Source organism: Macaca nemestrina, chromosome 19 (assembly GCF_043159975.1).
Source record: "Macaca nemestrina isolate mMacNem1 chromosome 19, mMacNem.hap1, whole genome shotgun sequence".
In the NCBI taxonomy this organism is placed as follows: domain Eukaryota; kingdom Metazoa; phylum Chordata; class Mammalia; order Primates; family Cercopithecidae; genus Macaca; species Macaca nemestrina.
In genome coordinates, this window is record NC_092143.1 from 58,703,292 (window position 1) to 58,729,102 (window position 25,811).

The 25,811-nt window shown below is 34.2% G+C and overlaps 1 protein-coding gene across 12 annotated transcripts in view; it reads left to right on the plus strand.

Annotated features, from left to right (window-relative positions):
* The window catches only part of LOC105498394 (coiled-coil domain containing 178), a 506,590-nt gene that overhangs the window by 149,941 nt on the left and 330,838 nt on the right, over nucleotides 1-25,811 (plus strand). For all 12 annotated transcript variants that reach the window (XM_071085481.1, XM_011770472.3, XM_011770477.3 and 9 more), the window contains 2 exons: nucleotides 15,756-15,851; nucleotides 16,002-16,138. In XM_071085481.1, the coding sequence (XP_070941582.1) occupies nucleotides 15,756-15,851; nucleotides 16,002-16,138 (233 nt within the window). The remainder of the gene's footprint in view (nucleotides 1-15,755; nucleotides 15,852-16,001; nucleotides 16,139-25,811) is intronic.

Sequence of the window (25,811 nt, forward strand, 5' to 3'; positions counted from 1 at the left end):
GTTCCATTTGTCAATTTTTAGTTTTGTGGCAATTGCTTTTGGCATCTTGGTCATGAAATCTTTGCCTGTGCCTTTGTCCTGAGTGGTGTCGCCTAGGTTGTCTTCCAAGGTTTTTGTAGTTTTGGGTTTTACATTTAAGTCTCTAATCCATCTTGATTTAATTTTTGTTTGTGGTGTAAGGAAGGGGTCCAATTTCAATCTTGTGCATATGGCTAGCCAGTTTTTTTCTATACTAGCTATTTTGTCTGTCATTTCCTGAATAATTTTATCATGATTTTTAGCATCCTTGCCTTGGGTTTCCATGTACTTTTGTAGCTCAATGATCTTCATTCCTATCCATATTCTGAATTCTATTTCTGTCATTTCAAGTATCTTAGCCCAGTTCCGACGCCTTGCTGGAAAGGTAACGTGGTACTTGGAGAAAAGAAGGCACTCTGGCTTTTTGGGTTTTCAGCATTCTTGTGATGGTTCTTTCTCATCTTTGTGGGCTTATCTACCTTCAGTCTTTGAGGTTGGTTACCTTCGGATTTGTTTTTTGTTTTTTTGGTTTTTGTTTTTTTAAAATCCTGTTGATGACCTTGGGTGTTTAATTGTGATATAATGTGGATTCAGCCGACTGACTTCTGGGAGATTTAAGGGGGCCAGTGTTCATCTCCCATCTCCTAGACTGCATGCTCTGACTTGGGAGGACTTGTATTGGGCCCTGACTTTGCTCTTGGCTCCTTGAGGTTTGGCCTGCGCTGGGGAAGCTGAGGTGCAGCAGCTGCAGCAGAGTGCTAGTGGGTGCAGGGGTGTCTGTCTCCCTGCCAGCTTTCACCACAGAGGCAGAGGCAATGCAGCTTATCGGGGGGTGGGGGAAGGAGGCCCCTGCTGGAGACTCTGTGTGTGGTTGCATTGGAGGTGGTGTCGTCTTGGGGCCAGAGTGCCGGTCCGGGCAGGTCTGGGTGCCTTCTCTGTGCCTTGCAAGCAGGAGTGATCACTCAGGGTGTGAGAGGATCCCCTGTTCTCTGCACAGTATTAGCACAAGGGCGAGGCACTGGTGGGGGCGGGGCTTGTTGGCTCTGGGTCCTCCGAGGCTCTCGGAAATGGCCATCATCAGGGATGTTGAGGTTCCAGCTGCACTCCCATGTGCTGGCAGGGCAAGTAAAGCAAAAACTCTCCCATGCAGACATGTGCCAGGGTAGTGATGTGGTGAGTTGCTGTGAGCCCAGGGAGAGCTGAAGTATGGAGAGAGAGCATGTGGGCTGGTGTGTGGCCACAGGGGGCCATCTTACTGGAGCTCTCTTTGGTTAGGTATGGTTTACCGATGCAGAAGCTATGGTGTGGGCCCCACTCGAGACTGCCCTATAAGCAGGTATGGCCAGGCTGGGGACCCATGAGAGGCCAGCAGACTACGGAGTGCACAGGACAGACTAGTCCCATCTGATGTGCACAACCAGCTTGCAGAGATCAGGTCCCATCGTTCCCCTAGGACTAAAATCTCTTACAGGAGCAAGTTGAGCCTAGAGACATGGCCACCCCTAGCTGTGCTCCACTACAGATGCTCTCGCACCAAACCCTCTAGGCTTCACATCAGTTGGCTTGCTGCCCTTACCACTTCTCGAGGAGGCTCTCCTTGCCACCTTAAGTGTCCAGGGTGGTCGAGAGGTCCCTTCTTGCTGAGGTTTCAGAGGCCCGTGGCAAGAGCAGGTTGCTCCTAGCCATTTCCACTCACCCATTCCTCCGGCACTGTTGTGGTTCAAAAATGAGCCCCCATATGCGATAGCCCTTGCAGGGTTCCCAGTTTTCTCCCCCTTCAACCCAGCTTGTGTGTCCACTCTTGGTGTCTTCCCTCTGAAGATCTGTTAAAAGCATGCCAGTAGTCTCAGTCCTTCCATGGGAGCTGTTCCACTGGTCTGCACCTAGTTGGCCATCTTGCCCTGTCTCTCTTTAGAGTTTCTTAAACCCTTGTCATTGGATATTAAGAGTGTTTTAATTTTTAAGTATTATAAACGAAGCTGTAATAAATATCTCTAAAACTTTTAAATTGAACATAACTATTCATTTTAAGCAAAATGGTATTGTGATAACAAATAATGAAAGTTGAATTATATTATACAGTAGTACAAGAAGCACAGGTAAAAATGATATATCTTAGCATTCTGCCAAAGCTTAAATAATTTGCCAGTATTTTCACGTTTTCCAAAATTCTTAAAACCTTAACTTTACCCTTTTTCAATTCACTTTTAAGAAGACATCTTTATGAATTGAATTTCATATCATTAACTCTGTGGGGTTATAAGACTTGTCGCATTGTCTATTGGATCTTGTATGGCAACTGGTTCACAATTTTGTACTATATTCACCCTTTAATTGTATAATTTAGATGTTGGCATTGGCATTGTTTCCTTGAATATAAAATAAGTTTTGAACATTTAAACATAACCAAAACTATATAATAACTCTTGGTGATTAAATTGTTTAAATCTAGTCCTTCCTTCATATACCTTATGATTTAAATTATTTAATTTTTAAGATAAAAATTGTTTTTGTCTTTAATGATTATTATATTGTAAAAGAGACAGATTTTGGAAGTTTTGTAATTGATTTCAGTGAAATGGAGAGCTAAGAAAACTTACTCTCATTGCAATAAATAGCACATATTTAAAATCACTGTAATTTTGTATATATTTGATGCCATATGATTAACTCTTAGATGAATCTATCCATTTTAATTTTATATATATTATCTTTCCATATTGTCCAGCAGATTTCTTGTACTTCACAGTCTGCATTTAGAGGTAATTTCTGTGTATTAAATACTGTCAGTACTGGTTGCTAATAGTAATATTCTCTAAAGGATAAAATGCTACAAGGTTGGTAAATTCAATCACTTTCTAGCTGCTGTATTGATTTTGTATTTGACACAATAAAGCCTATATTCTGTATATAAATGCTAAAATTTTAGTTTTATGTTTAGGCATAATATAAAAATATTATTCAATCAATTTTAATTGAAGTTACTTTTAGAAGGGTGGATTTATAGGCTTCTTAAACAAGAGGGCATCAAGGAAATTTAAGGGTGTTACTTCTCAACTACTTTAGTGTAGCCAAAAATAGAGAAGTGATTATCTTTTTAAAAAATGATGGATTTGGCTTCTTTCTCATGAAATAAATATATATATACACACATATGTGTATATATATGTGTGTGTATATATATGTATATATTTTAGGATCATTGTAAAGTCATAATTTCTTTCTTTAGTTTCAGAGGTCCAAAAAAACAAAGACATTTCACCCCAGGATATATCAAACCTATATAGTTTCATCTGTACTTGATTAGATGATGAGATTTTGGACATTAGAGATAATAACATTTAGATGCAAGTTTGTGCTTTGGTTGGAGATTTGTGGGCACCCTCAGAGGAGGTGAATGTATTTTGTGTATGGGTGGGATGTGGATCCTGGACCCAGGGAGCGCAGTGTGGTATGCAGAATCTGGGCCCTCATAGTTTGTGCCCTTCATGTCATGCTTGTAAATATGCAAGGTTATATGGGCAGAAGGATTTTGTAGATGTAATTGTGTTTATAATCAGTGCCATTAGATTGGGAGATTATCCTGGATTGTAATGGTAATTACATGAGTCTTTGAAAGCATAACTTTCTTCTGGCTGAGAGCAGAACAAGTCAGAAATGTAGAGTCAGAGAGTTCCAAAGCATGAGAAGCGCTCAGCCAGTCATTGCTGACTTGAAGATGGGAGGGGGCCACATAGAAACTGTGAAAAGATAATACATTCTGCCTGGAACTGTAATGAGATTACAACCTTAATGAGATTAGAAATGGTTTATCCCCCAGAGCCTCTAAAGGAGAGCCCAGGCCAACTGAAACCTTCATTACAGCTTGTGAGACCCTAAGCAGAGTCCTGACCTAGCTCACCAGCATTCTGACTTATAGAAACACGGGATAGTAAACAGGCATTATTTTAAGTCAATAAGATGATACTATTCAAATTGTTCAATTACATTTTGTGTCAGGAGCATTTTTAAAAGATTTCCTCATATAGAATTTGCAAGATTTTGAAAAGCGTATTCTTAAATTTTTTTTTTGTACGTCTAGTTGAGGATTTCTCTTTTATTAATTCTTCTAACTGGTTATATTTGGTTTACGAAGTAAATAATGATAATTCTTGTTGTACTAATTTACTAATTTTAAAAATTATTTATGTTACTCATCATCATTTATCTGGGGTTTTCCAGGAATACTATTATTTCATCTGCAATTAGAGATATTTTTTATTAATTCTTATGCCTTCAATCATTATTTTTTATCTGATTACATTGGTTAATACTTTTAATACAATGTTACATAGTAGTGGAAATAAGTGGCATCCTTGCTATGACACACTCTTAATGGGATTGCTACTAGTATTTCTATTCCGTTAAATATGATGCTGGCTTTAAGATTCAATATATGTTTTATCATGTTAGTAAAGTATTGTCACTTTCAATGTATTGAGTAGTTTTTAAAATTGGGAATGAGTATTGAATTTTCTCAAGAATCTTTTCTGCCTCTATGGAGAAGCTCATGTAATATTTCATTATCTATAATACAGTAAATTAAATTAATGGATTTTCTAATTTGAACCTTGAATTGTTAGAATAAATCTTACTTGACCATTATATCTCTCATCCTTTCTTAAACACACCCCAATTTTCTTTTTACCATCGCCATTAAACCTTAGGTCACCAGTGATTTCCATTTTGCTAAATCTAATCATTATTCTTTTGTCCTCATCTTAATTAACTTACACACACCACTTAACCAAGTTGATTATACCCTTAGCCTTGGAAATTTTTTTCTTTTGGCTTCCAGAACACATTCTTCATGGTTTTTGCTACTTTTCTGGATTCTTCTTCTCAGTTCCCTCTACTGGTTTCTTTATATCTCCTCAAACCCCCAAAATTTGAGAACCCCAGTGCTTGGTCTTTTATAACAAATCTTATATATCTAACTGCCAACTCTTAATCTCCGCTTAGATGTCTAGCAAGTATCTCAAGTTTAACTGTCCTAAAATTGTACTTCAGACGTGGAACCACTCTATAACCTGCATTCTTCCCTATTTCAGTTTATGACAATTCAAATCTTCCAGCTTTTCAGGCCACAACATTTGAAATATGCACTTAAATGCATTTATTTATTAAAATGAAACGTTCATTTATTTTGTGAATTTCTGGGCCAAAGAATACACATGTTCAGCTTTAGTAGACAATGCCAAAAAGTTTTCCCAAAGCATTATGCATTTTTCTATGCCTAACATCATGTCTGAGAGATCCAGCTTCAGATTCACAGTACCATCTAATATTGTCATTTATTTATTTATTTACTTACTTTAGAAATGGGGTCTTGCTCTGTTGCCCATTTTACAGTACAGTGGCAAAATCACACCTCACTGTAACCTTGAACTCCTGTGCTCAAGCCATCCTTTCACTTTAGCCTCCCAAGTAGCTGGAACTACAAGTGTACACCTGGCTTTTTTTTTTTTTTTTTAGTAGAGATGGGATCTTGCTATGTTGCCCAGGCTGGTCTTAAACTCTTGGCCTGAAGTAATCCTCCTGCCTAGCTCTCCCAAAGAGCTGGGATTTCAGAAGTGTGTCGCAGCACCTGCCCAGTATTTATTTTTAATTGTAGTCCTTTTGGAGGACTCTGCTTTCAAATTTGCATTTCTCTGATGACTAATGGGGCTAAACATTTTAAAAGCAGTTAGTTAGAATGTTAGTCAGAGGCTAGCACAGAGACTCGGACTCAAAATTTCTCCTCCATGTTCTAGTTGTGACCTATTTGTTACTTCTTTTTGAGATTCTATTTTCTGGACTGAAAAAAATGGATATTTGTTAATTTGAGTTTTTAGGAATCTGAAAAAAAAATTTAGGCATTGAAGTGTTGATTAAAGATGAATATACATAAAGGCCTTCAAATTCATCTAAACAGCATAGTTTATCATTTATATGAATGATAAATTATTTTATCATTTAATAACTTAGTTTTTGTTTGTATTTCTGTGTTTAATCTTCCATTCAAGTTGCATATATTAAGAATATACCACATTTAAGGCTGAGGTGAGAGAATGGCATGAACTGGGGAGGCAGAGCTTCCAGTGAGCCGAGGAGATTGCACCACTGCACTCTAGCCTGGATGACAGAGCAAGACTCTGTCTGAATAAAAAAAAAAAAAGAAAAAAAAATACCACATTTAAAGCATTGCTCTGTGAATTTCTAATATTACTAAATTACCAATTGTTTTAAATGTTGCACAGTCTCTTTCCTCAGAAATAGAGTTGTGCTGAACAGTTTTTCCCACCCGGATGTTTCCATTATTTTTATTCACAACTATTAGCAGTAATTTATATTTTGTGAATGAATGTTTCAGCCAATTTATACAAATGGGATTATGAAGATAAGTGTTGCCTTTCTTAAATTCTTCTTAAATGTTATTAAGTAACATATTCACTGAGATAAATGGTGTAAAATAAATAGATCTACAGATTTAGTAATTAACCTTATCTCCTACTGTCTTCTCATTTCTGATTCCCCATAAAATAGTCAATGTTACCCGTATAATGTGTCATTTTGCACATATTAGCCTGTGCTCCTATAAGTATATATTAGGTTATAGTCTATATATATATATCTGTATTATTTGTTTTTGCTATCTGATTTTCACAAAAACAAGCTTGTCCTATACACACATTTAGTAATCTTGCTATTTTACTTAAAAATATTTTTTTTAATTTGATGTGGATATACATCAAGGTTATTAGATGTGAATCTAATGCACTCTTTTAAACAGTAAACAAATATTACATACTAGGAACATGCCATAATATCAATCAGGGCACAGCGCAGGAAACAGAAATCCCTCTACTTTAGGAGAAAAAAATTTAGATACCAACAAATTTGCAAATCTGGCAGAAAAAGCCCTGGGTTGGACATCCAAAAATGTTTCCCAGATTGAGCATAGAAGCTACAGCATCTGAGGCTGTCCATGGAACTCTTGAGTTCAAAAGCCACAGTATTCAGCCTATCCCTGCTCTGGGATCAGGAAGCTGGGGTCTCGAAGTATTAACCACTGCTGCTAATTCTACAGTGCCTCAGTATCCATAGCTGGAAGATGGGCACTACAACTCAGCTACAAATAGCTCAAACTTAGCTCAAGTCTTCATGACCTTACTTGCCAGTAGAGATAATACATACAAAACTGAACTAAGCCAGAAGCAAACAGAAATCAGGAAGAAGACCATTACCTTCCACTTTCCATAATATACATAACTAAATCTCTGATCTGTTGAAACCAATTTGCACCCTAAACTTTTTCAGCAAGTAAAACCAGAAACCCCTCCCTCCCTCCTCCTTTCCCTGCCCTGCCCTGCCCTCCCCTCCCCTCCCCTTTCCTTCCCTTCCTCCAAGTAAAACTAGAAAAACCTCCCTTCCTCTCTTCCTCCCTTCCCCTTCCCCTTCCCTTCCTTTCCTCTTTGTATCCCTACCTTCCTTTCTGTTATTTTTATTTTCCTAGGCTTTGCTACCCAAGAAAGCCCATTAGAAGGAAAATGAAATGGAGGTTTACTGACCAGTAAACATGATTCACCTTAACGACAATGTGTTCAATTATTTAACTTTTAAATAAATTCAGATTGAAAAATAGTTATTAACCACAAACAATACTAAAATGAATAACTTTATATTTGTTGTTGTTATGAATTGGTTCTTTCTATGTGATAGATTCTCGAAAGTTGAATTGTTGGATTAGAACTAAATATGTTTTTCAAAATAATTATTACTGAAATATTTTCTAAAACATCTGTATACATATGCACATATATTTATATATTAGGAGCAATAGAAATATATGATTTCTGTCATTTTTCCCAGAATGGTAGGTATTTTTAAATTATACCAACCTAATTGTTGCATAAAAAAGTGTTACATTAATTTCCATGTTCCTGCCTGACAGCAAAGTAAATACATTTTTTCCTTATTAGCCATTTAAATTTCATTTTCAATGCAAAGATTTCCATTAATGGTATACTATTTGATTTTAGATATTCTGATGATTAATATTTTTGAAGTTGTATATTTGTTATTATTTATATTGGGAAAGGAATAAGGACATAATACTAGTGACTCCATGGATCTTATTACTTAGGCCAGGGCTAAAGTAATTGTACTTATCCAAAAGTTGCAGATTGCAAGAATTACACATGCAATGCTTAAGGTGTGCTCATGATTATCCCATAACTTCATTTAGTAGGCCTTCCACAAGCATTTATCGAAGGCATAGTGGTGCAAATCATTAATTTTGGCCCTTAGGCATGAATTTTCATGTTTATTTTTTGATTTTTTTTTCCACTGAAAAATACTTTGTAAACCTGACAAAGACTGACAATTGTTTGGTGTGTAAAATATAAAATAATTTTATGCATCTGAGTTACTTGAGGCTAGATAATCTTTTCAAGGGTTATTTATGTTGTAGAGTCTGTCAGTATTTTATTTCTTTTTATGACTGAGTAGTTTCCATTTTCTGAGTACATGACAGTTTGTTTATCCATTCTTTAGTAGATGGACTTTTGGCTGTTTCCACTTTTTTTTGACTCTTAAGAATAATGCCACTCTTAAATATTCACTACAACTTTTGCATAATATGTTTCATTTTCCTTGGTTATATATCTAGGAGTGGAATTGCCAGGTCATGTGATAGCTCGATGTTTAACATTTTGAGGAAATGCTGAACTATTTTCCAAAGTAACTACAATATTTTACATTGCCATAGCAATTTATAAGAGTTTCAATTCTAACACATTCTCAGCAAAAATCAGTATTATCTGTCCATTTTTCCCCCCTTTTTAAATAAAGCCATCCTTAGTGGGTATATAGTGGCATCTCACTGTGGTTTTGATTTGCATTTCCATAGTCACTAATAATGGAAAGTGGCTTTTCCTGTGTTTGTCATTTGTATATCTTCCTTGGAGAAATGTCTTTTCAAATCTTTTGTCCATTTTCTATTCCGTTCTTTTTCACTTTTTATTGAGTTGTAAGTATTCTTTCTGTAGTTCGGATATTAGACACTCATCAGATAGATTATTTGAAAATATTTTCTCCCACTCCATGTCATGTCTTTTCACTTTCATGTTAGTATACTTGAAGCAGAAGATATTAAAAAGTTTAAAAACTAAAATTTTGTAATTTTGATGGAGTCTTATTTATCTATTTTATCTTTGGTTGCCTATGCTTTAAGTATCATATCTGAGAAATCACTGCTTAACCCAAAGTCTCAAAGACTTATATCTATGTTTTCTTCTAAGATTTGTATGGTTTTAACTATTACATTTATATTTTGTAATCCAAGTTTAGTTAATGTTTGTCTATGGTATGAAGTAGAAGTCAAAATTCATTGTTTGTATGTAGATATTCAGTATTTTCAGCAGCATTCTTTGAAAACACTATTTTTTCTCATTGAATTGTCTAGACACTGTTGTTAAAATCAATTGGTAATTAGTGTAGTATGGGTTAATTTCTACATTCTCAATTTTATTCCATTGACTTATATGTCTTTCCCTATGCCAGTACTACAATGTCTTGATTAATGGAGTTTTGTAAATCAATGAGGAGAGCATTGTCATCTTAAAAATATTAAGTGTCTAAATTCATGATTACAGATATATTTTCATTTAGGCCTATTTAATCCCTTTTAACTATGCGTTGTAACTTTCAGTGTACAAGTCTTGCACTGTTTAGTAAAATTTATGCCTCAATTTTTATTCATTTTGACACTATTATAAATAAAATTGTCTTAATTACATTTTTATATTGCTTATTGCTAGTGTATAGAAATACCACCAATGTTTGTGTGTTGTCTTTGTATCCTGCAAGTTGTAAAATTGTTCATTAGGCTCTATAGTTTTTACAAATAGATTATTTAGGACTTTCTCTACACCACTCCTTTTATCTGCAAATACAGATGTTTACTTCTTTCTTTTCAGTCCGGAAATGTTTATTTCTTTTTTTTTTTTCCCCTAATTACTTTGATTAGAGCATCAAATACAATGTTAAAAAAAGACAGTGAGAGCAAATATCCCATCCTTTCTGATATTAGTGATATTATCCACTTTTCATCAAGTATGAGGTTGGCTTTCACGGGTATATTTTATCAGGATAAGAAAATTTCCCTTTATTATTACCTTACTGATTTTTTTTTTTATTACAAAAGGGTATAGAAATATTTCAAATGATTTTTCTACATTCATTGAAATAATGAAATGGCTTTGGTCCTTTATTATATTAATATGGTGTTTATTACATTTACTGATTTTTACATTTTGAACCAACCTTGCATTTCTAGATAAATCTCACTTCATCATGGTGTGTAATCCTTTCTGTATGTTTATGGATTCAGCAACTATTTTGTTAAGGATTTTTGTGTCTATATTCACAAGAGATGTCAGATGTCAGTCTATACTTTTCATTTCTTGTGTGTCTTGTCGGGATATGCTATCACAGTGAGACTGCCTCATAGAATAAGCTGGTAAGTGTATATTTCTTTTCTATGTTTTGGAAGATTTTGTGAAAGACTCATCTTGATTCATCTTTTAACATCTAGTAGTATTCACCAGTAAAGCAGTTTGGTTCTGACTTATCTTTGTGAGAAGTTTTTGATGATAAATTCAGTTTATTTGCTTGTTACAGATTTATTCAGATTTTGTTTCTTCTTGAGTAAGTTTTGTTAGGTGGTGTATTTTTAAGAATTTATTCATTTCATGTTGTTTATCTAATTTGTTGGCATAACATGTTTTATAGTATTCTCTTATAATCACTTTTTGAAGGTTCATAGCAATACTCTCTCTTGAATTTCTGATTTTAATAATTTGAATCTTCTATCTTTTTTCTTGGTCAGTGTATATAGTATTTTATCAAATTTCTTGACCTTTCCAAATAACAAACTTTTGGTTTTGTTGATTCTCTCATTTTTTGCGTGTATTAGAATTCATATTTTTCCCACTGCAGTTTTTTTTAAATTGATTTTCATTCTTTTACTTGCTTTGGGTTTAGTTAGCTCTTTTTCTAATTCTCTTAGATGTAAAGTTAGGTTACTGACATAAGAACTTCTTTAATGTGGGCACTTAAAGCTAGAAATTTCCTTTAAAGCACTGCTCTAACTTCATCCAATAAGTTTCAATGTGTTGTACATTCATTCTCTTTCATCTCAAAATATTTTCTAATCATTCTTGAGATTTCTTCTTATACTTGCTGGTTATTGTTTAATGTTCATATGTTTTGAATTTCCTTCTGTTATTTCTTTCTGTTGTTGATTTATAATTTCATTCTAATATGGCTGGAGAAGGCACTTTGCATGACTTCAGACATGCAGTATGCAGTCTCTATTTTTGTTAAATTTTCTATTTCTCTGTTTAGTTCTGTCAGTTTTTGTTTGATGTATCTTGAAGCTTTGCTGTTGGGTGGATTGATATTCGTGATTGTTATGTCTTGATTAATTGACCCTTCTGTTATTATAAAATGTCATTCTTTGTTTGTTCTAGCAATTTTTATTCTAAAGTCTATTTTGTCTGATATTAGTCTAGCCACTTCAGCTCTAACATGGTTGCTGTTTGCATGGAATTTCTTTTTCCAGCCTTTACTTTTAACATATTTGTGTCTGTGATCTCCCATGTGTCTTTTGTGAACAGTATATGATAGGACCATTTCTTTCAAATTCATTCTGTCAATCTCTATACTTTAATTAGAGGGTTTAATTTATTTACATTTAATGTACTTACTGATAAGGTAGGATTTGTATTTGCCATTCTGCTACTTATTTTCTCTGTGTCTTATGTCTTTGTATTTTCTGTATTCCTTCATTACTGCCTTCTTTTATATAATACTTTAATTACTTTGTAATTGATTTGACTATAAATTTTTATACTATTTTCCTAGCAATTGCCCTGGGAGTGGAATTCACAATTTAATTTACAAAAAATTATTTTGGATTAATACTAGCAATTTCATTAGTATACACATTTCTTCCTCCTTTATAGCTTTCTTTCTTCCTTTATTTGTCTTGATATTGTATAAATTATATCTTTATACATTGTGTGACTATCAACAGAAATTTACAATTAGTGCTTTATGCAATTGCCTTTCAAATTAGGCAATGAAAAATGGTTACAAAATAATACATTTATACATTTTTAATATTTACCTATACAGTTATGATTACTGGTTGTCTTTATTTCTTCTTGTGGATTCAAGTTACTGTCTAGCATTCTTTCATCTCAATTTGAAGGATTCCCTTGAGTGTTTCTTATAGAACAGGTTTATCCCAATATTTGATTATCTGGGAATGTCCTAATATCTCTATGTTTTCAAGTTATAGTTTTGCTTGATATAGTATTCTTGGTACTTTTCTTTTATTTCTGTATGTTGTATATGCTAGTATATACTTTCTGTTTCCCATTGTTTTGAGTAAAAAATTATCTGTTAATCGTATTGAAGATCCTTGACATGTGAAGTGTCACTTCTCTCTTGTTGCTTCCAGGATTCTCTCTCTGTCTTTGACTTTTGACAGTTTGATTGTGATGTATCTCAAGTATATATCTTTGAGTTTTTACTACTGGAATTTCTTGGGCTTCCTCAATGTATAAATTAATGTTTTTAAAACCAAATTTTGGAAGTTTTCAGCCATTATTTATTTGAATATACTTTTTGCCTCCCCCCCCTTTTCTCTTTTGACTACTTTTACTTTTGTATATATATTGGTATACTTCATGGAATGTCACACAACTATGAAACTCTGTTCATTTTTCATTATTTTTTCTTTCTGTTCTTCAGTCTAGATAATCTCAGTTGACTCATCTTCAGGTTTGATGATTCTTTCTTCTGCCTACTTGAATATGCTGTTGAGTGCAGATAGCAAAAATTTTTTAGTTAAGTTATTTTACTTTTCAACCGTCAAATTTATATTTGAATTTTAAAAATAATTTATATCACTTTATTAATAGTTTCTATTTGCTAAAACATTATTTTAATGCTTTGTTTTAGTTCTTTAGATCCTTGAACATATTTATAATTTCCAATTGGATTAATAAATAAAATGTCTAATTTTCCTCTGAGACAATTTCTACTGACTAATTTTTTATTCTCTATAGTCTGTACTTTCTTAATTCTTTGAATGTCTCATTTTTAGTTGTTGAAAACTGGACATTTTAAATATAATGTATTTATACTGGACATCATATTTTCACTTCTCCTTAGGATTTGTTCCTGTTACTGTTTGCTGAAGTAGTAATTTTTGTTGTTTTGTTTAGGGAACTTGCTAACTTAATTCGATAAAGTCTGTTGTCTTTCTTATGTGCAGCCCCTGAAGTCTCTTCTGAGCTGAGGGTCTGTTAATTATTGGATATTAATCCTTAAAATCTGAAAAAAAATTCTCTCTGTCTTTGCAGAAAAGTTCTGTGTGCTTGTTTAGGTTCACCTTCAATAAACAACCAGGCAGTTGCCAACTCTGCCTTAGTTTTGTTATTGTTGTTGCTTCCTGCTTGCATAGAGCCTCAAGATCAGCAGGAGGTGAGAGGTTAAATGGCTTCTCGGGTATTTCCAGAACATGTGAATACCCTGGTCTTTCACACATTCCTGGATATTTGCAGCCTTCTAGATTCCCAGGAGTATGTTGGAGCTTTACAAAGTACTATGGATGTAATTCCACCAGCTTTCCCTTTTTAGTTTGTTAGTTCATCTACTGTTTGTTCCAATTTTTAGCCACTATGTCAGGTGGCCACAGAGTTAATCAATTGCCTGTAATTTTTTTGGACAACCATGTTCTGGGGAAAAAGCTTTTCTGGGAGAGAGTTTTTGTGCTGGTGAACTCTGCATCAAATCAAATGCAGACATCCTTGCAAGTGGAGGTTTCCATAAAAACCACCAGAAAGGTCCAATAAAGACAATTTTTTTTTTGAGAATGAGGCTTTGAAAGCATTCTAGCCTGATTCTGCTCCCTCTGGTGGCTGCCAGAAGGCTGCTTTTAACAACAAATTATTCTTTGAGGCTTCTGTGGAGCTGAAGAGACAGGACTAGAAGGTGAAACACTACAAAGCACACCTTACTAAGCTTAGGCTGTTTTTTATTAAATCAGTGCTCCCTAGATTGTTGCAAGCCTTTGGCTAATTTTGAGTGCTGACAAGGCTGATTTGACTTTTTTTTTGCCAGTTTTTTTTTTTTTTTTTTTAAATTACATTTATATAGGAGGGAGTTTTCAGAGACTCCTGCTTCACTATTTTCCTTGATGTCTCTGCAAGGACATAATCTGGGAATGTTGGCTTTTTATTTTACATTTTTTCATGGTCTTCTTTTATAATTTACATTTTGTTTATGGTGGTTTTTTTTTTGACACACATTTTTATAAAATGTGCTGTCAAACCCATCAACAGATCTCTTAGTTTAAGGTGACACTCTCCTTTAGCCCAAGATTATGCAAATGAAATTTTATTGATTACTCTAATTTGAACATGTTCTGTGTTTGCATTTAGATTTTTATTCCTCTGAAACTTTACTTTTGTTATTATATGAGTTCGATGTGAGGTATAGAGACCACTTTGAATTTTTCTAAACAGAGATTTCGTATTATTTCAGTACCATTAATTAAACAACTTCTCGCTCACTGAATTCAGATATCATTTTTTAAAAATATTGATTTGGATTTATTTCTGGCGTTTAATTTTTCCCTCTGATCTTTACTATGATGAGGAAAATAAATGTTGCCTTAATATAGACGTATTATAGGATGTTTCAGTATCTGGTAGCAAGTTTCCAATATTTATTTTTCAGATAACTTTTGGCTAGTCTCAGGTACCTTTTTTCCATGTGAACTTCATTTAATGCAGTTCAAAAAATACTACTCCATTTTGCTATATTTTTACTCTAATGTTGAGAGAACACACATTATAATCTATTAAACCTTTTTGTAATAAATCATCCTTTTCATGTAAAACTTGATTTAGGGTATTTAATAAGAGTTTTTGTTTACTTTATATAAGTCCTCTACTTTTTGTCAAATTTTTTCCCAAATAATTTATATTTTTGAGAAAACTTTAAAATTATTTCTTCTATATTTCAAAAAGAGATTATTACTCTTACAGATAAAAGCTGTTCATTTCCTAATCCTTATATCCCAGCTATTTTACCAAAGTTGTTTATTGTTGTTTTAAATAGAATTCTTCTATTTTTCTAGGTATTTAATCATGTTATTGAAAGTTGAAGATATATTACCTATTCATTTTTAATATTATAATATTAATATTTGATTTTATTATGTAATTATGTTTACTTAGTCTTTCCCAAAGCGTGATTAATAATAATGGTGATAAAAGAGAGAATATGGTCTTACTCTTGAGTCTAATGAGGATACATTCAGTATTTTATAATTTATTTTGGTATTTGCTATTGTTTCTTTATATTATATTTGAACAATTTTTTCTTGTACTAGTTTTTTTTAAGATATGAAAACTAGATAGTGAGTGAATTTATTAAATGACTGTTTTGCAAAGTGTTAGCATACTTATTTTCTCCTTTAACTTGTTGATGTGATGAATTATAATTCTGAATTTTCTATTGTTTTTCAATTTTTATGTAACTGAAACAAATTCTACTTTATCATGATTAATTTATTTTTTACCTTATGGAAGGATGAAAAGCTACATAGTTCACTTGATTCTGTATCTCTTCTTTCTTAGCTGGAAGATTTGAGAAGAGTTTATGACCAACTAATCTGGAAGCAAAAAAGTCAGGAAAATCAGTATGAGGAAGCAGTTAATGATTTTTATGCTGCAGTAAGTTGATTTTTTTCCTGCTTCCCACTTAGAATGCCATTCTGTATTTCCAAATATTAACTCATATATCGAAGAGTTATTTCATTATTATACCTTTTGCCTTTTGATAATTAGACATGTATGAATGATTCTTTTATTCTCTTCTTAAAGAAAAAAACATGGGATATTGAGCTTTCTGATGTTGCAAAAGATTTTTCAGCTATTTCTTTGGCATGTACAAAACTGATGGAAGACAATAAAAAACTTGGGATTGATATTAACAAAATAACAGAACAAATCAATGAAAGGTAAATTTGCAAATACATTTTTTCTTATATACCATAATACAATATATTAAATATAACAAATCTCTCCAGTTTGTGTCCCTGGAGTGATATGGTGGTGTTTTTGTTTATGATTAGCTTAACACGCAACGCCCTAATCTTAGTGACTCAAAATAAGAAGGTTGTTTTCTCACTCACGTAGTAATTTAGCTAGTAATAGAGGGAAAAGTACATTAGTGAGATCACTCAATGGCTCTTGTAGCTTCCACAGGAGGGTGATACATGTTAACACCACTCACATTCCTTTGAACAAAGCAAGTCACATGGCCAAGTCTGATGTCAGTGGGATGACAAGTCTAATTCTCTCAAGAATAGACTGGGTGCGGTGGCTTACGCCTGTAATCCCAGCACTTTGGGAGGCCGAGGTGGGCGGATCACGAGGTCAGGAGATCGAGACCATCCTGGCTAACATGGTGAAACCCCATCTCTACTAAAAATACAAAAAAACTAGCCAGACATGGTGGCAGGTGCCTATAGTCCCAGCTACTCGGGAGACTGAGGCAGGAGAATGGTGTGAACCCGGGAGGTGGAGTTTGCAGCGAGCCGAGATGGTGCCACTGCACTCCAGCCTGGGCGACAGAGCAAGGCTCTGTCTCAAAAGAAAAAAATAACAAATAACAGAAAATGAATAGATGTAGTGAATTATTGGGAACACAAGTACATCTGTCACAAGCAGTGGGAATGCAGCTCTATTTATTGGGAAGGATTTCTTTCCATGGTGTATTATCTTGCTTACCCAGAAAACACCTTGAGATGTTACTTAATTATTAATCATTTAATTTACCCCCAATTTTTACCAGGAATTAAAAATTAAGTGGATAATTTTTAACAGTGGATTACATGGTGCAGAACAGAGAATTAATAAACGGTAAAATAATGTGAAAGAGAGATTAAGAGATTTGCAGGCAAGAGTCAGGTCTACCATATATCTAAGTCATGTTTCTAAAGAAGAGAAGATTAAAACACAGGACTAAGAGATAATTACCAATTCATATGTCAAAATAGTTCTTATATTCTTGTTTCTAACTGGTAACTATATATATGTATTACATTTATGTATATGTGCAAATAATTTTGTCTATTTCAAGTATTTGCACATGTAAACTGGCAAGTCTATATATATATGCAGCAAGTATACATTGCATTACAAATGTATGCAAGTGTAATTTTTCATTTCCTAAAGTTTTATTTGCTTTTCATCCAAATCTGCTAGGTCATTTTATGATTTTTTGTTTGACACAGATACTTGAAGCTTATCTTTTATCTCTTAAACTGTGTGAATAGTTATAATCTGCACCTGATAATTTAAATATCTGTAGTCTTTGTCATTTGCTTCTGCTTCTTATTCTTCTAGCTCATGCTTCAGTGCCTTTTTCACTTGTATTCTTGGCTATTTTTTTTTAAACCATGTGTAGTCCACTTGCTTCTGAGCACTATTTGCAGAAAATCTTTGAGTCCTAGGATAAAGTTGAGTTAATCATTGCAAACTTATGTTTATGAGGAAGGTTCTATTTTTCAACTTATGTCCTTGGATATGCTCTAAACTATGATTTTGTTTCCTACGCCATATTTAACAAAGCTCCATTTAACCAAAAGTTCCAATGCCTTAAGAGCAATGATGTCTTCTCTGTTTAGCACTGTCTGTAACACATTTGTTGTAAGTAATTTGAAAAATACACAACGTACAAAAGGAGATTGAGACCCTAACATTGTTTCGATACATAGAAATATAGCTATTAATATATTACTGAATTTTTTCCTTCTTACTAAATAATTGTGAGTTTTGATCTTATTCCCAACATGACATAATAGTTTTTTTCATGATATTAAACAACTGTTAAATACATCTTTTAAATAGCTGTATAATAGTTTATTCTATGGATGAACTATGATTTATGTAATAATTGCTGTTATTTAGATTGCTCTCATTCTTACTCCTTGTTGTAAATATTACGGCAGTGGATTATTTTGTTTAGAAATCTCTATTAGCATATAATACTTTTAAAATTCCCACTTCGTCTCTAAAACTATTTTCCAGAAAGACGATCCCGTTCATGAGGCTGTGCAGTACATGAGCCTGTCCTCTCACACACCTGTGCTAACTTCAGTGTTATGGTTGTAAGAAATCTCTCCCAATATGGAAGAAGTCAAACTGTCCCTGTTTGCAGATGACATGATTGTATATTTAGAAAACCCCATTGTCTCAGCCCAAAATCTCCTTAAGCTGATAAGCAACTTCAGCAAAGTCTCAGGATACAAAATTAATGTGCAAAAATCACAAGCATTCTTATACACCAGTAACAGACAAACAGAGAGCCAAATCAGGAATGAACTTCCATTCACAATTGCTTCAAAGAGAATAAAATACCTAGGAATCCAACTTACAAGGGATGTAAAGGACCTCTTCAAGGAGAACTACAAACCACTGCTCAGTGAAATAAAAGAGGACACAAACAAATGGAAGAACATACCATGCTCATGGATAGGAAGAATCAGTATCGTGAAAATGGCCATACTGCCCAAGGTAATTTATAGATTCAATGCCATCCCCATCAAGCTACCAACGAGTTTCTTCACAGAATTGGAAAAAACTGCTTTAAAGTTCATATGGAACCAAAAAAGAGCCCGCAATGCCAAGACAATCCTAAGTCAAAAGAACAAAGCTGGAGGCATCACGCTACCTGACTTCAAACTCTACTACAAGGCTACAGTAACCAAAACAGCATGGTACTGGTACCAAAACAGAGATATAGACCAATGGAACAGAACAGAGTCCTCAGAAATAATACCACACATCTACAGCCATCTGATCTTTGACAAACCTGAGAGAAACAAGAAATGGGGAAAGGATTCCCTATTTAATAAATGGTGCTGGGAAAATTGGCTAGCCGTAAGTAGAAAGCTGAAACTGGATTCTTTCCTTACTCCTTATACGAAAATTAATTCAAGATGGATTAGAGACTTAAATGTTAGACCTAATACCATAAAAATCCTAGAGGAAAACCTAGGTAGTACCATTCAGGACATAGGCATGGGCAAAGACTTCATGTCTAAAACACCAAAAGCAACGGCAGCAAAAGCCAAAATTGACAAATGGGATCTCATTAAATTAAGAGCTTCTGCACAGAAAAAGAAACTACCATCAGAGTGAACAGGCAACCTACAGAATGGGAGAAAATTTTTGCAATCTACTCATCTGACAAAGGGCTAATATCCAGAACCTACAAAGAACTCAAACAAATTTACAAGAAAAAAACAAACAACCCCATCAAAAAGTGGGCAAAGGATATGAACAGACATTTCTCAAAAGAAGACATTCATACAGCCAACAGACACATGAAAAAATGCTCATCATCACTGGCCATCAGAGAAATGCAAATCAAAACCACAATGAGATACCATCTCACACCAGTTAGAATGGCAATCATTAAAAAGTCAGGAAACAACAGGTGCTGGAGAGGATGTGGAGAAATAGGAACACTTTTACACTGTTGGTGGGATTGTAAACTAGTTCCACCATTATGGAAAACAGTATGGCGATTCCTCAAGGATCTAGAACTAGATGTACCATATGACCCAGCCATCCCATTACTGGGTATATACCCAAAGGATTATAAATCATGCTGCTATAAAGACACATGCACACGTATGTTTATTGCAGCACTATTCACAATAGCAAAGACTTGGAATCAACCCAAATGTCCATCAGTGACAGATTGGATTAAGAAAATGTGGCACATATACACCATGGAATACTATGCAGCCATCAAAAAGGATGAGTTTGTGTCCTTTGTAGGGACATGGATGCAGCTGGAAACCATCATTCTTAGCAAACTATCACAAGAACAGAAAACTAAACACCGCATGTTCTCACTCATAGGTGGGAACTGAACAATGAGATCACTTGGACTCAGGAAGGGGAACATCACACACCGGGGCCTATATTGGGGAGGGGGGAGGGGGGAGGGATTGCATTGAGAGTTATACCTGATGTAAATGACGAGTTGATGGGTGCAGCACACCAACAAGGCACAAGTATACATATGTAACAAACCTGCACATTATGCACATGTACCCTACAACTTAAAGTATAATAATAATAAATAAATTAAAAACTGGATTCATTTCTACTGAAGATTCTACTAATTAAATAGTAGAAAGAGCTGGGGGAAATTCATCAGTGTACCTAAAAATAGAACCCAGAATACGGCACAGAGAGAAAACAAGAGAAAATCTGGAAGAAATATTCAAGTTATGGAAAATAGAATGAGAAATAAAGGAAAGAATGGGGAAAGCAGTATTCAAAAAGATAATGGCAGGTGATCTATAAATTTTAGAACATAGATTTTCAGCTTCAAACAGCACCATAAATCCCACACAACATAAACTCAGAAATAAAACTTTGATTTATTTAAATCATAGTTTACTCAAATTGGAAGGAGAAATTAAAGGCGTGGCATGCTTTTTGTCAAACAAATGTATTCTATAGGGACAGCATCTGCAAATAGCTTTCCTTCCCCTTTAGATTCCAAGGGGTAAATAATACTTTTTGTTCAAGGCCAAGCTGTCCATCCGTGCTGTTGGTCTCAACCTCTTCTGTCCTCTTCAAGACATAGTTTTACTCGTATCACTTCCATTTTTGACATCTTTATTCACTATCTTTTTTCCTTCCTTATCTTTTTAGCCTGTAGACATCATTAATCCTCCTCCAATATAAAATGAAAGTTTTGATTTCATCCTGTTTGTACTTTCAGCAAATCACTCAATAGTTCCCTTTTATTCTTATTAAAAATTACACATAGTTAGCAATATTTGCTAGATTATTAGTAATATTTCCTTCACTATTAATCATTGTTTTGACATAAAGCAGTCTGGCTTCTTAAATCCCATGCTACCAAAATTAATCTTACTTAAGTGCAAAAAAAGACCTTTCTTCCTGAATCCGTAAGGTCATTTTTCAGTCCTGTGGTAGGCCATTTTTTTTCTCTCTTTCTTTCTACATGTTACCCAAGCATTTGTGTCTGTGCCCTCTTTGATGCTATCCCTTTTTGAGATTCAGGATGCCATTCTCTTGCTTCTTCCGGTTCTTCGTTTAACTCTGTGAAATGTTCTTTTCAGTAATCCTAGAGCAGCTGATATATCTCTGCTGTCCCTGATTAGTTTAGGGTACTAATCTCAGCCCATTTATACCCTTGCTCCATCTCCTGTCCCAGAAATTTCACCTGGTCCCCTTATTTTAACAAGTACTATAACATTTTTTGACTCTTTAATCTCGACATTCTCTAGCTCTACCAACAGTATCATTTTAAGTATCTGCTCTCTCCCCTAACTTACATCCTGCACTGTTATCCACCAAGTTACCTGTTTTGGGCATGGTTCTATATCCCTCTCACCTAGCTCACTGCCAGCATCTTACTAACTTCTTTAAATATCTCTCCTATGGGTACTTTTCTTTCTCTCTATTTCAATTACCAATAAAATAAACCAGGCCCCTATTGTCTCATGATGGGAACACTATTTTCTTTCAGCAGCTTAAAAACATTTCATAGGTTCCCTACCAGCTATTAGATAAGTCCATGCTTCCAGAATGATAGATTGGACACTGTAAACTGTCACCTGCCCAACTTCAGACTCATCTCTTATTATTCCTTCCATGATCTTAGTCTGTTTTATGGTACTATAACAGAATACCTGAAGCTGGGTAATTTATAAAGAAAAGAGGTTTATTCAGTCCATGGTTCTGCAGGCTTGGAAGTTTAAGAGAATGATGCCATCCTGGCTAGGGCTTTTGTGCTGCATCAGAACATGCTGGAGAAGGTCAAAGGGGAAGCAAACAGGTACAAAGACACAAAACTTGAGAGGCATCCTGGTTTTATAACAACCCACTGTCATGGGAACTAATTAATTCCCATATAAACTAATCCGATCTCACCAAAGCAAGAGCTCACTATAGCGAGAGCAGCACCAAACCATTCATGAGGGATTTGCCACCATGATTGAAACTCTTCCTGCTGGGCCCCACCCCGTAACACTGTCACATTGGGGATCAAATGTCAACGTGGGTTTTAACAGTGACAAACTATTTCTAAACCCTAACCATCCTTATGTTCTAGCCTATTAAAATGCTTATGCATCTGAACTCATATTGTTTCAGCTTCAGTTTGGTCTCCAATATTCTTCTGATAGATATTTACTTTTTCTTCCTCCTCATTCCACCTGCTCCTCCTCTTCCTTCTCTTCCTCTTCTTCTTCAGCATATTTTTAAAACTGATTAATTGACCCTTCATACAATAGCTCAGACATTAACTATTCCCTGAAGCTCGTCCTCTTGGTAACTCATCTTCCCCTGTCTACAAACCAAAACAGTGTTAAGTGCCTCTTCCATTACTGTACTTATTATTGCACTGGAATCTGTTTTTTGTTTCCTTTTTCCTTCATGAGAGTATAAACTTGTTTCCATTTATCTTCATGTATCAGTCACGTAGCACAGCTGTTGACATATAATCAATGCTCAATAAGTATCCATTTAACTAACTTTCCTTGATTCCATACTTCCCTTTTAGCACTTTTCACACTATGTACAGTTACTGCCAGTTTGCTTATTTGTTGCTTCCTGTCTGGCCTGAGCTGCTTACTTGCGTTCATTGTGTGTATCTGTGTGTGTGTGTGTGTGTGTGTTTCTCAATAGGTGTTGAACAAATGACATAATGAATGAATGATAGCTAAATATAAAAGTTTATTCTTAGTTCTTCCTTTGCTTCAGTATCTCTGTCCTCCTATTCTCTGTGCTATATATTCTGATGTCAGATCCACTTGTGTCTTTTTCTGTTCCAAAGCAAGACTAATGATTATTTTTCTTATGTTTTTTCCCTCTCCTCACTGAAGCCGAGAACACTATAAAGAATCATGCAGTCTTTATATACTATTTTAATTAACAAAAAACTGTTTATTGAATCATTTGTGTTATTCAGTGCAGGTAAGCAGTATGTATATATTACCCTCAATTTATTTAATCTAGATTACAACTTTGATGATAGGTATTATTAAATTAATCTTACAGATGATAAGGAAATTGAGTATGAAACCTTCCTCCCCGATTACATAAGAAGCAATCAGGATTTGAATACAGGTCTACTTAACCCCAAAATTTATGTTCTTTCCACTTAGCAACACAGCCTCTTCTATTCTGTTAGTTAAGTCTTGATTCCTATTTCTGACATGTTACAGAAGATTTTGGACACAAAACCTACTTCAAAAAAAAAAACCAAAAGCTTATGGTTTAACTTAATTCTCCATCTCTACATTTGACTATATCCATTGTTTATCTCAGAAAACTCTGTGTGTCTTACTCTCTCCTTTATTTATTATCTTTTTTAACTCTACCATTTATCTGAATCACCTTCCCCTTAGTGCCAGTTTCTCTTTTTCCACAAGTCCAAACATAATTTAATGGTTAAAAAGCAAATCACTGATTTCGTAAGTCTAGTGAATATCCCCATGAAACATCCTCAAATTGGAACTGTTATATACACTAAAATTCCACTAGAAAACTATCTCAACATATGATGTCATTCCAAGACTGTTACACTATTTAAATAAATTACATAATTACTGCAATATATGATATACTGTTCATATATAGTTTACCTTCAGAATGCCAACATTAAAACACAGATGCCATATTTGTTAAGAGACTTTGTTCAGTTATCCTATACATACAAATATTTGCTAGACCTTTTTGTAACAACGATGATGATATGATTATTTACCTTGCAGAAGCAGTTTATAATTTGATAATTTTGTCTTTCAAACAAATGAGCATCCATTAGAAATAGACCCTTTACATTTGGGACATTCGACTTGAGCAAACAATTTTACGGTGATTACTTATTCACATGATAGGCAGGCTTCAAAAACCTAAGTCAAGGAAAATGAGCTTGTTAAAAATGATTTGAAATTGATTAACTTAGGTTTAGTTTGCTTGAAATTAACTATGTGGTATGAATTTCTATATAGTCATTTTCTTACATTCAAGCTCTGTAAAATATTCTAAATATCTATTTCTAGTGTTCAACTGTATCTCAAGCAAGACAATACCATTGTAATTGCAGTGAGCCAAAGATGGGGTTGGTAATTGAGGGAAATGAGCAAAAAAGCTATTGAACAATGTAGAGATATATTGGCATATTTTATGAAGTTTGTTTTTTAAGAAGTAACAGTGTGGTGATTTATTTGTAGAGATAGCAATTTGAATATTACTGAAGTTGTTAAATAGCCTGGAATACCTAGAATGAATCCACAGGGTACTGTGTTTTTCATACCCATTTAGCTATGTCTTACCAGCCTATTAATTTGAGTTGCTTCACAGAATTGTCAAATACTTCTTTTTCCAGCATTGTGCAACAAACTTTTGAATCAGTGTTTTAAATGATTTTACTTTTGTTTTTTTTTTAATTTTTTTCAGACATTAAAAGAGAAAAGTATACAAATCATGCATTAAAATGATATATATATCATCTAAAATTAACTACTCACCCACATGTTAGCCCATTTTAAATTTTTTTCCAAGAGTTAAATACTAAAAATAAATTATACTTTCTATTCCTACTTTCTCCCTCTGCAGAGGCATTGAAATATGAATTTGGGTGATACAGTCCATGAAAGAACCTAGACTTTCAATCCATTTGCTTTCTCATTTTCAACAGTCTTTTCTCCCATCCTACACCAACCACCTTCTCTTAAAGTTTTACTCAGTTTTTGTCATTTCCAAAAATTGAGTTACTTCATGTTCTCAATTTTAAGCATCCACTCACAGATAACCAACACCTCTTTTTCTAGCTTACTCTGCTAGCACCCCCACTCCAACAAATATTTGACCCTGTGATGACCAATCTGTCATCCTTACTACATTTATTTATCCCGCTTTATTGTCCTTCTTTCCAAACCTAGTTACTTTGGATCAAAATAAGCACATATTTAAATAACATTCAAGACTGTGTTTTTATGACTTGAAAAGCCCTATCCCTAACTAAACCAGCAGTTTTCTTCATTGAACTTTTCCTAGCAGCTGAATGTGGCTAACATAAAGCACAAGTGTGCTAAGTATTCTCACGGAGTGGATCCTGGTTTGGTGGGCCCTAGAAGTTACAGTATATGGGGGCAGTAGATAAAAGAAAACAGTGTTATGAATACAAAATGCCCAGTCACTTGAATACCACTTGACATAGGAGACCTTATATTAGAAAGAGAGAATGATCTTCGTCAACTTTGATTAAAACACCTTGTTTCTACAAACTTTATAAAACCATATCACCATGTGAAAACACTGCTAGGGAGACACTCAAAGGACTTTGTAAGGGGCTGGAGCCAATTAGAGGCCCTCATGTTTAAGCTTCATTAGCAGCACAATAAATTTACTTCTGAATAGAGCTTAAATTCTGTGACCATAAATCTCAAGTGATGTTCAGCACGACCAAGAAATTTCTAAACAATTCCACTTTTCTCATGACCATTTTATATCTTCTCCCTCTCTTCAATCCTAATACCCATATTACCCTCATTTTAAACTAATCATCCTCTTCATAGGGAGTATAGATATAATGAATGAGAATTATCTCAATCTCTTACCAGCTTACTG